Below are 12015 nucleotides of genomic sequence, written 5' to 3'. Positions count from 1 at the left end.
TAAACACTGTCCTTATTTTACATGAGATATCTATAATGTCGTTGCCACCAGTATGTTCCTTATTAGTTCTTCCTCCCTGCAGCCATTTGTGGAAACATAGACTGCGCACTGCCACCGGCATAACCTGGATATCCGCCACCATTTCCTCCACCAACGCCACCACCATTACCAAATCCTCCACCAAAGCCACCACCATTACCATTTCCGCCACCAATGCCACCACCATTACCAAATCCTCCACCAAAGCCACCGCCATTACCATTTCCTCCACCAAAGCCACCACCACTACCATTACCACTATCTCCACCATATTGACCACTGCCAGATCCTGCACCCATCCCATAGTTCCCATTTCCACCACCAAAACCGCCACCACCCGAGCCATATCCTAAACCACCCCCTCCTCCTACGGCTCCACCCACACCTCCCCCACCACCTCCGCCTCCACCTCCAAACTCTTTTCCATAACCACTGGTAAGTACTACATTGGCAGTCTTAGCCTGGGAAGTTAAAAATTTCCCTTCTCGGGTTGCTTCAACTGTTACACGTCCATAAAGGCCAAAACACAACAAAAGCAAGAAACTTAGATTCCATACAAAGACTTTGCGCTCACCCATATCTCTTCTCTTATGTTGCTCAACAATTTTGATTATGAATAAGAGGACTAGACAAGAAATTATCTAAAAGGGATATCAAGAAAAGCCTTTTGGAGAACTAACAAAACATAGAGAACAATGTGCAATAGTTGTTGGGATAGAAAAGAAAGTAGATGCTGTTGGCTTTTCTTTGGTGGCTGTTCTCTTCACTAAGATATAAATATAAAGAATAGTATGATAAGTCTGTGCCTGTTGAGTATGATGAAAGGTGTAGGTAGTCAGGCCAATAAGCATGATTTATGAGAATTGAGAATTGCATGATGCAGATCAAGACTGCAAATTTCGTGTGGATGGAAAGTGGGGGAAACATGAATCTCTGTCAGTAACAAATGTAGCCATCAACAGTTTGTAGTTCAAGCTTTTACATCTACAAGAATTTCAAAGTAGATATTCATATTAACATCATATAGAGTATGGGTACAGGCACAATGGCACAATAGACTCGTCAACTTAAAATCTTGAATCCGCCCCTTGTGATCACTTTGAGCTTCAAACAAGTTGGCTCAATAAGCTAGCCCATAAATCAATATTGTCATATATACTTGCCATTGGACACATCAGCGTTCTTCTGAGGTTCCTACTCTTTATCAGTTGCATCACCTTAGTAGACATGGAAGTGTTACATTTAGAACTCAAAAACATAAGTTCTTTGAAGCAAACTGATAAATTTAGCTTGTCAACTGCTACAAAGTGTATGGTTGCTGGTGTCACCAAGAGGTGCAAGACTTGGGTGGGCTTGTTTGGTGAATAATACTGTTTTTAATTCTGCTACTTCTGTCAGCATATTTTGTGTAGTTCCACGAATGGGTGTACTCAGACCTTACCCCTACACCTGTGGGATGGAGAGGCTGTTTTCGGTAGACTCTCGGCTCAAGGAAAATAATTTTTAAAAAAATTGAAGATAGAAAAGTACTAACATCAAATAGTAAAGAAAACCAAAGTATAAGAAACAACATACGCAATAAAATTGAAGAATAAGATATTGCTAGCACAATAGTGATAATACTGATAAGGGAGCGAATAGGTGCTCCAGGTTAGACTCCAAACCATACTTACTAACCGCCTATTGTAATCTTCGACCTCCATGCTCTCCTATCCAAGGGGAAGATAGAAAACTTATTGGAACTTTTAAGGGGTCTACTTCTTAGTTCTTCCCCTTTGCCTACACGACATTACCATACAAGACAACTTTAAGCAGACAAAGGTCTTGTTTTCGATGAAATAGTCTCACACTTTGAAGTGTACTCTTTCTGACATCAAATAGTCACACTTCAGTATGGTTACAAAACAAACAAGTTCTTGTTTTCGAGTCTCACACCACACATTATCATAAAGAATTTCCACATATATGACCTATGAAAAAGAATCAGGCCCACATATGAAGAGACATGCTGAGATTATAATTAAGTAAATAAAAGTGAACTCTCATGTGCAGTTTATATCTCCTGTGCAATTTACATCTCATGTGCAGTTTACATATGAGATTATAATTATTCGATTAAGTAGATAATTGACTTTTATCATTCTCCGACATCTCCTCTGTCTTTAATCGAGATACTATTACAGATGATTGTTTGTTAAAAGCTCGATCAACGTAAAAAAGTATTATTTAAAAACTTATAAAGATATATGCACTTAGAACTGAATTCAAATTCCAAATTTTATGGCAAATCTTTTTCTGAAACATATCTCAGAAGATTCATCAAAGATTGTTAGCTCGCAACGACGACAACATATCTAATGTTATCTCACAAGTGGAGTCTAGTAAGGATAGATTATATGCAAACTTTACTCCAACATCGGAAAAAGTAGAGAGACTTTTATGAAAAACCCTCGGCTCAAGTCAAAAGACTATTAGCTCATGAGGATTAATCAAACCTCTTATCAAGGTTTTGTTTGGCAGCTGTCACTGTTAAGGTTGAAATTGAGAGTGATTATTATAACATGAAAATGATATATGTAGGGAACGTACATAGTATAACAAAGGGCCAATAATAATCCAAAGAAATGAGGCTGGGCTCAGCAGTTCACCAATTGTTATCAATCTCATTAACGCTGCCATTTAGTATTAAGTATTTATTTATATGGAGTATAAAGCAAGCTAATTATAAAATAGTTGGCCATCTTTAAAAACTAGAAATAAAAAACATATTTACTGAAGCTTACCTTTAAGTAATATAAGAAACATGATCTGCTAACGGGAAAAATAGAGTGAATAATAGGGGTGTTTATGGAATTTGATTTGATTTTTGCACTTTAACGATTTGACTTATTAGTTATCGATTTTAGTACTAAATTGTTACCAAATTAATCAGATATCTATTGATTCGATTTGAATACAAATAAAGAGAGAGTCCTCATTAGTTATTATCAGGAGCTGATGGTCCCAAATCTTATATTTATTTAAAGAAATTCATTGAGTATATATAATAATATATCCTGTGTAACTTTACAAGTGGAGTGTGGAGGGTGTTACGTATGCAGCCTTACTCCTATTTTGTGAAGGTAGAGAAGTTCTTTTCGATAGACCCCCGACTCAAGTAAAGCATATAAAAAATCAAGCATGTAAAACAAATACAATAACAAAGAAACCATGCTGAAAATAATTAATTAAGAAGAGAATAAGTAGCAACAACAAATTAGTAATACTAAAAACGAAAAATAAGATATTAGGAGAGTAATAATAACAATACAAATAAGGAAACTAGACAACGCTCGACTACCTACTAACCTTCTACCTAATCCTCGACCTATAAATCTACATATCTAGGGTCATGTCCTCAATAATTAAGTTGCAGGTGAGCAATGTCCCGTCAATAATCAGATCTCTATAAGACTTTTTTGGTCGACCTGAATCTACCTCTCCATGTATCCATTATAGTCAACCTTTCACAACTCTTGATTGGGGCATTCATCTACACTTTACATGTCCGAACCATCTCATTCTCGCCTCCCTCATTTTGTTTGTCACGGATGTCACTCTCGTCTTGTCCCAAATAGCTTTGTTCCTTATCCTATCTCTTCTAGTATGCCTACGCATTTATCTCAACATCTTCATTTATGCTACTCTCATCTTCTAGATCTACAAGTTCATGACCGACAACACTCTGCTCCATACAATATAGTTGGTCTGACCACCACTTTATAAAACTTATCTTTAAGATTTGGGGGCACATTCTTTTCGCTGGTCAACAACCAACTAAAATTTCTACACTTCTTACTCGTACAGGCTTGACGGAGTTAAGCTGAATTGAGGGAATCGCGTTGAGCTGGAAAATGGGATATCAGCCTATGACACCGAATTGTGAGCTTTCATTTCACCCAATTCGCTGTGATACAATTTCCCAATTTCTTTAGATTATTGACCCAAGATACTTAAAACTTCATTTCTTGGAGATGACTTGTGTATTCATCCTACTTCCGCATCTGCCACATGAGTTACATCACAAAACTCGCACTCTACGCCTTAGTCCTGCTCAATCTGAATCTGTTAAACTTCTAAACCTGTTAAACTTCTTTTTTTATACAAATATTAATTTAAAACTCAGTAACTTACTAAAATTCTAAATTCATAAATTTCAAATTTTCTGTTGACTTTTCATCATTATAGCCCCAACACTAACCAAGGGTTCAGTGCACCAAGTTGATAGAATTAGTCTTAAGCGAGCATTAAGATGATGATTTTGACTGGAAACCACATGAAGAAACTTGCATAAAACTAAATCTACAAAAATTATTTGACATGATTGTACTTCTGTAATAAAAATGAGAAAAAATCCCCGTTGGTCGTTTGGTCAATCACCAATCAATCATTTTAGCTAAATGGTCCATTTCTCATCTTCATGAAAACACTGTAATAAAAGAAATAATATTCTTTTTTCTATAACACCACAATTATTAGTGATAGACTTGTAGGGGCCCATTCCAGCTAATTTCCATAAGATAACAGACTATAAATAAATGGTTTTCTTGTCAAATCACTTTCAATAATAGTATTTGTTTTAATTTGTATGATCTCTCTTGATTTTGATATAAAATTTAACGAAAAAAGAAGAAGATAGTTTAAAACAAATAAGTATTAGACTCTAGTGATTAAAAAATATTTTATTAAAAATAAAAAAAATAAATTAAAATTACATAAATTATTTTTGATTATAAAATATGATATTTTTTTAGGACAGACAAAAGAATTTAAACTATCACTAAGAATAGCATGGAATTTAGAGTCAATTTGTGCGCCGAATTAGTACTATAGTGATGGAAGCGTATTCCATGAACCAATAATTGCAGAAATTAGCTCAAAATCTTACTGCTTTTCGGCTCCTAAATTATTTCGATTATTAGTGGCCTTTCCATTAAATCAAGTGGATTATTAGCAATTTTATTCAAGTTGGTCAAGGTTTGTTTTTTCTTCTTCTAGTTTGAGGTATTTTTAGTTGTGTAATCAAGCAGTAAGAGGTGTTATCTGATAATGCTTCGATGTAAAAACTTAATAGATAGTAAATAATATAAATATAAAAAATAATGCCTTGAAAACTCCTCAGAATTTCAGGCCAAATTCATATACTAGTCGGATTGTGATATTAAGATGTATTGCTTGCGTAAAATACAATGTATTGTAACTTTAGATAGTAGAGATGCGCTAGAGTGTAATAGGCATCTGAGCACCAAATTATTTTTATAGGACCCTTATGTAAAAATTGTCAAAATTTATAATGTTTTCAAAGTTTAGTCACTTTGAATCCAATTGAGATATACATGTCTGAAATTAAAATTAGAGGTTTCAAGTTTTTATGTTCCGACCTACGGGCTAATGTTGAGGCTTAGTCAAACCTAACTAATGAAGTTCAAATTCAGAGTTGAAGTCTGAAGTTAGGCTTTGAAATTGCCCAACTTGGCAACTTCACATTTGAACTTTAGCTTTTCAAGGTTACGCCATTTGGTTATGAAGCTAAGCTTTGATAGAATCCAATTTCAAAGAAGAAGCAACAAGAAGTTCAGTCTAAGTTCGTGAAAGCTAACTAAACTTTAAATTAAATAAGGATGTTCTAAGTGAAAGGTAAAATATAGTGCAGAAATGATATTGATTCGAGGTGGGAAAAGAAAATATAATCTTTGGGCATAAATGCTGCTGGATACTGATGATAATAATAATTAAGAATGGTGATAAGTATTCATTGTGGGTAATTATGTTGTTTAGCATTAGAAGCCTAAAAGGCAATTGGTCATGGCCATAGCCCTTATGGTACTAAAACCATTACATTGTCTACATAGCCACTAGACAAAAATCTCAACTTGGACCATCCAATCTGATATTTTTTTATGTGAAAACACAAACAAAAAAGGCCAATATTTACGTCTTTTTCCTTAAATTAATATGAAATTTGTTAATAAGCATTATCACATATCTTATTCATCTTCTCTTTTGAAGTGATATATGATCTAATTTGTGGGCGCCAACGCCAATCTACTTCTCTCTTTTTTTTAAAATCACAATTACTTAAAATATAAGGAGAATGGGAAAGGCATTTATTAGTAGGAAAGCAGAGGTTAGACTATTAGGACATACGGTTAATAGTTAGTTGAGCGTTTTTTCTCTTTTTAGTGGTAGAACAAAGTCCTAATCTGAAGCAACTATTTGTTTCTTTACCGATATTATTGTTATTGGCTAGGGAAATCGGAGGTTCAAGATCGAAAGAGTTTGGATCAACTTAAAATGGCCAAAATTAAAGAATAAAAACATCGCTTGGGCAGACAGATTAGCCCCCTGATTGAATCGTATAAGGCATGCCTAGTTCGAAAGTTATGGCACCGCAACGTGGGTGAACTTCCATCACCGAGTGAAAGATTGTTGAGCGCTTTGCCAACAATTTAGAGCTACTATTTTTGTTTTTTTTGGCAATTACATACTTTCCTAGAATAAGAAAGCCTGAAGGTGAATTAACTACTTTTTCTTAATTTACTCTAGTCTTCCAAATGCTCAATGAATAATGAGTGCTTGCTAGTCTCCTCCAAAACCTTTATGCGTTCTCTAGTAGCACGAACGCACTTGATTCTATTACTACTGTTTGGTTAATTTACTATTTTTATTATCAATAGTTTTCTTTCTTCAATATTTTCATCATAGCATACATTTCTTTCAAATTATTCTGAAAAATGATTTTCTTGAATCGAGAGTCTATCAAAAACCTGTCCACCCACGAAGATAAAGATGATACTTGCATATATTCTATCTTTCCCAAACCATCCTTGTGAGACTATAGTATGTTGTTGAGAAATGCATTTTTTTTTAATTTTTGCATTTTCATTCTCATTCGATCAGAAAAATACTCTTTGCTAGTTTTCAGTGGGAAATACAAGCTTTGTTTCAGCCAATCAGAGATTTAAATAATGTAAGGCATCCATTAAATTCAACTTGAGTAAGAATTTTATACTTTCCGTTCCTATGTTTCTCCCAATAGAGAAAATAAATTATAAAAAATTCAATTCGTATGGAAAATGATGTGTAAAGATCATAGACATGCGGCTTATTACTAGTCTTTCTTTTGGATTATCTATATCTCCTTTATTCTGCAAATAATTGTATTTCGACAAACAACTTCTGCCCTTGAGATTCACCATAAAATTAATCGAGGTTTTGTCTCGCTGGCAATGGAAGGCCGTAATATCTTTTTCTATTATCCTTCCTTTTTTATCAGACCATTTATCAATTAATGCGCATTATACTTTATTAAATTTGTACTCAAAAATCATGCTAATCTTCTCTACATCGGTATAATTTAGAGGATGTTCATGAAAGCGCGATTCTCCTCGTAAATGTTGGGGCAAATTTTTTAATATATCACACTACACGAAAGGAGAAACTCATTCAAAACTTCCATAAGTATACCAAATGAATTGTTAAAACAGAAAAGACGAGCCTTAATTTCTGCATTGCCAGAAAACATCCCCAGCTTCAAAAAATGTAGTACACAGGATTCTTATCCTAATTATCCCAAGTGCACATCACTTCCCACCATACAAGGAACAGTTGGTCTCTCTCGTACTGCATTCCTATTGAATAGAGATGGCAGTATCTTAATACAGGTACTGTTTTTTTTTTATAACCGTGGTATCCAGATCAGCTTATGTACACCTCGACTAATTATATGGGATATCTGTCATCTTCCACTAACATAAGATACCAAGTAACTCAAAGCTAGAATAGATGAGAAGAAATCACTTATGGTACAAGTATTATTTTAAAACTGCACCTTTCAATTCTGCACTTGGTTTTCCTCTGTTTTAGATAACATTTTTCCATAATAATTTAATACGAAACAGAGGGAAGGCCAATATTCTGTATTCTAGTACAAAGGTAAATAGCTACACACACGGATGGATAGACAGCGCACAATCTTACCTTCCACTTGATGACTATGCACCAGACATATAGTACAAAACAATATTGTCACCCCAAATTAATAGAAGAAAGATTCTCCTAAAAGCTGCATCATTTGATTGGGGAATTAAATAGTTGAATCTTTTTGACAAGATTCAATTATGTCAACTAAGTGGGACCCAGATAAATATAGAAATTTTGAAGCTAAAGGAATTACATGGGAACAATCCCTGGCTACATTATAAATAAGCTCCCATGTGTGCTCCTCAATGAACCATTATCAGCATCCAGAAATCACATATGCCAATTAGCGCCTACTGAAAAAAACACTTTTCTTTTCAGTAGAGAACTTTCACTTTCTAGTTCTCTAACACATAAGAACCTCAAAAAGATGGAAAGACTCGGGCTCATGTTTCTTTCAACACTAGTCCTAGTGTTGTTTCATGTGTTTGTTGATGCAAGCCAGAACCAGAAGAAGACTTACATAATTCACATGGACAAGTTCAACATGCCTGCTGATTTTGATGATCATACTCAGTGGTATGACTCATCTTTGAAGTCAGTATCCAAGAGTGCCAACATGCTTTACACCTACAACAGTGTCATCCATGGCTACTCAGCACAGCTAACAGCTGATGAAGCCAAATCACTTGAACAGCAACTGGGAATTCTCTCGGTCCACGAGGAAGTGAGATACGAGCTTCACACCACTCGATCCCCTACATTTCTGGGACTTGAAGGACGTGAAAGTAGATCATTCGTTCTTCAGACAAAAGCAAGGAGTGATGTCATTATTGGTGTGCTGGACACAGGTGTTTGGCCTGAATCAAAAAGTTTTGATGACACTGGACTAGGTCCAGTCCCTGCGAGCTGGAAGGGCACGTGTCAAATTGGCAAGAACTTCGACGCATCAAGCTGTAACCGGAAACTCATTGGTGCTAGGTTTTTCTCACAAGGTTATGAAGCAGCTTTCGGGGCAATTGATGAGACCATGGAATCCAAGTCACCAAGAGACGATGAAGGCCATGGCACACACACTGCAACTACAGCAGCTGGTTCAGTTGTAACCAGCGCTAGCCTCTTGGGTTATGCCACCGGTACAGCACGTGGGATGGCTTCGCATGCAAGAGTGGCAGCATACAAGGTATGTTGGACCGGAGGATGTTTTAGCAGCGACATACTGGCAGGGTTGGACCAGGCTGTCATAGATGGTGTAAATGTGCTTTCACTGTCCCTTGGTGGCACAATTTCTGAGTATCATAGGGACATAGTTGCTATTGGAGCCTTTTCTGCAGCATCTCAAGGAATCTTTGTCTCATGTTCAGCAGGGAATAGCGGTCCAAGCTCTGGGACCCTATCCAACGTTGCACCATGGATAACTACTGTAGGTGCAGGAACCATGGACCGTGAATTTCCAGCATACATTGGCATTGGAAGTGGAAAAAAACTCAATGGAGTATCGCTTTACAGTGGAAAGGCATTGCCTAGTTCTGTAATGCCACTGGTGTATGCTGGAAATGTCAGCCAATCATCGAATGGAAATTTATGCACTAGTGGTAGTCTAATTCCAGAAAAGGTTGCTGGGAAAATTGTCGTATGTGACCGGGGGATGAATGCAAGGGCCCAAAAGGGTTTGGTTGTGAAGGATGCTGGTGGAATAGGGATGATTCTGGCAAACACCGACACTTATGGAGATGAGTTGGTTGCTGATGCACACCTCATACCTGCAGCTGCAGTTGGTCAAACTGCTGGCAACTTGATCAAGCAGTACATAGCTTCTAACAGTAATCCAACTGCCACAATTGCATTTGGAGGTACCAAGTTGGGTGTTCAACCATCGCCAGTTGTTGCAGCTTTTAGTTCCAGAGGGCCAAACCCAATCACACCAGATATACTAAAACCTGATTTGATAGCACCAGGTGTCAATATTCTTGCTGGCTGGACAGGGAAAGTTGGACCATCTGGTTTGCAAGAAGACACTAGGAATGTAGGTTTCAACATCATCTCTGGAACTTCCATGTCATGTCCCCATGTAAGTGGGCTAGCAGCACTACTCAAAACTGCCCATCCAGAATGGAGTCCAGCAGCTATAAGGTCAGCACTGATGACTACAAGTTACAGCACATACAAGAACGGAAAAACAATTGAGGATGTTGCAACAGGAACATCATCTACACCATTTGATTATGGTGCTGGACATGTGAATCCAACAGCAGCTGTCAATCCTGGTTTAGTGTATGATCTCACAGTCGATGACTATATAAACTTCCTTTGTGCCTTGGACTACAGCCCAAGTATGATCAAGGTCATTGCCAAAAGAGACATCTCCTGTGACAAAAATAAGGAGTACAAAGTTGCTGATCTTAATTACCCATCTTTTGCCATTCCTTTGGAAACGGCCTGGGGTGAACATGCAGATAGTAGTACACCCACAGTGACCAGATACACAAGGACTCTAACAAACGTGGGAAACCCAGCTACATACAAGGCATCAGTCTCTTCTGAAGCACAGGAAGTGAAGATTCTGGTTGAGCCACAAATACTTACTTTCAGTCAAAAGAACGAAAAGAAGACCTACACGGTGACATTCACTGCTAGTTCCAAGCCATCAGGCACAACTAGCTTCGCTCGACTGGAGTGGTCAGATGGACAACACGTTGTTGCTAGCCCAATTGCTTTCAGCTGGACATGATTCTGCTAGTTCACCACAAACATACAAGTACTAATTGTCCTATTAAATAATTACTAGTGCACAGCAGTTACTCTAATATTCCACCAACTGAACCAAGTATCCTTGCCTAGGCAATTGTAGACAAGGAAAATGTTGGTTGATTTGTCCAGCAAAAGGCTGGTGCTGTATTTGCCAGATATAATTATGTACTGAACCACACAATACGGGTGGATATAATTTGGCTTTGCGTCTAGTCTCAGTCATTGAGTATATCTTTTTTTTATGGTGGTCTCCGGGTCAGCTTGCATTATGTCTCAACTTGCACAATTAAATACCCCTTAAGTGATGACACATTCATGGGATTACACTGGGTAGGTGGTTGTTATGTGACAAACATAATCAAGATGGTCAAATAAGTTCTTTTAATCAGTAAGAGGGTAAACTAGATTTTATCTTCCAATGACTATCAAAGGTGAATAAATTCTCTTGTATGAAGCTAAATCGAGACAAGGATAACATCATTCCATAATTAGCAGTAAATGAGATTTAATATACTCTAGTTTATACCTAAGATGTAAGGAGGCTTAAGCATGGTGTAACAATGAAAGCTGAATTATTCAGCATGGCTTTAAGAGTAGATATAAACCTCGATGCAGTTACTCCAGGTTTCCAAAGAATGAATTTTCACAACAATCATGCTTAGAGCATGTTTGGATTGACTTTTGGCATATTTTTGTTATTTTGGCTTAAAACAAGTGCTTATAAGTATTTTTTAATTTTACCCAAACACTACAAAACTGCTTAAAAGCTATTTTGGCTTAAAAGCACCCAAAATAAATGGATCCAAACAGGCTCTTAGTGTTCCTACTCTCCCTAATTTTCTCAAAATCAGCTTTCGAGTTGTTGCTGCTATTAGGCATTCAGAGCTTCACGTGGATGCGCTTTCTCAGGCGTTTTGCAACCTGTTATTTCGAGCACGAAATATTCTAGCACCACGCTCCTATTATGTAATTTCGACTTTGCATGTTCTTATACACTAATAGAATTATTTTGTTCAAAATATAGAGGGGTCAGAACCCATTCCATATTGCAAAGTTGCTGATCTAACTATCTTCATTCAAAATCCAACAGCTTTTAAAAATTTGACAAATGATTTCACTAGGAGAAAAAAGGGTAATCTATTATGCAGTATCCTAGGAAAACTAACAATACCAAATTTCTTAACTCCAACAATAAAACCAGCAGCACCGTTCAACTCTTTCTTCACCATAAACAAAAACAACAACAAAAAAACAGGAATTGGAAAA

General features: G+C 36.7%; 2 protein-coding genes across 2 annotated transcripts; one reads left to right on the top strand and one right to left on the bottom strand.

Annotated features, from left to right (window-relative positions):
• Positions 1-62: 62 nt before the first annotated feature.
• On the bottom strand, positions 63-617 carry LOC129902469 (glycine-rich protein 5-like). Its single transcript, XM_055977711.1, has one exon. The coding sequence runs from the start codon at positions 615-617 to the stop codon at positions 63-65; it is 555 nt and encodes a 184-aa protein (XP_055833686.1).
• Positions 618-8132: 7515 nt separating this feature from the next.
• LOC129902168 (subtilisin-like protease SBT1.7) lies at positions 8133-10967 on the top strand. Its single transcript, XM_055977241.1, has one exon. The coding sequence runs from the start codon at positions 8255-8257 to the stop codon at positions 10727-10729; it is 2475 nt and encodes an 824-aa protein (XP_055833216.1). The 5' UTR covers positions 8133-8254; the 3' UTR covers positions 10730-10967.
• Positions 10968-12015: the final 1048 nt, after the last annotated feature.

The sequence above is a fragment of the Solanum dulcamara genome, chromosome 9, assembly GCF_947179165.1.
Source record: "Solanum dulcamara chromosome 9, daSolDulc1.2, whole genome shotgun sequence".
NCBI classification, from domain to species: Eukaryota; Viridiplantae; Streptophyta; class Magnoliopsida; order Solanales; family Solanaceae; genus Solanum; species Solanum dulcamara.
The sequence above is the reverse complement of the archived record's forward strand: the minus strand, read 5'-3'. Positions and strand labels throughout refer to the sequence as shown.

Coding starts and splice junctions, on each gene's coding strand:
- LOC129902469 (XM_055977711.1), bottom strand. CDS start 617: ATGGGTGAGCGCAAAGTCTTTGTATGGAATCTAAGTTTCTTGCTTTTG.
- LOC129902168 (XM_055977241.1), top strand. CDS start 8,255: ATGGGAACAATCCCTGGCTACATTATAAATAAGCTCCCATGTGTGCTC.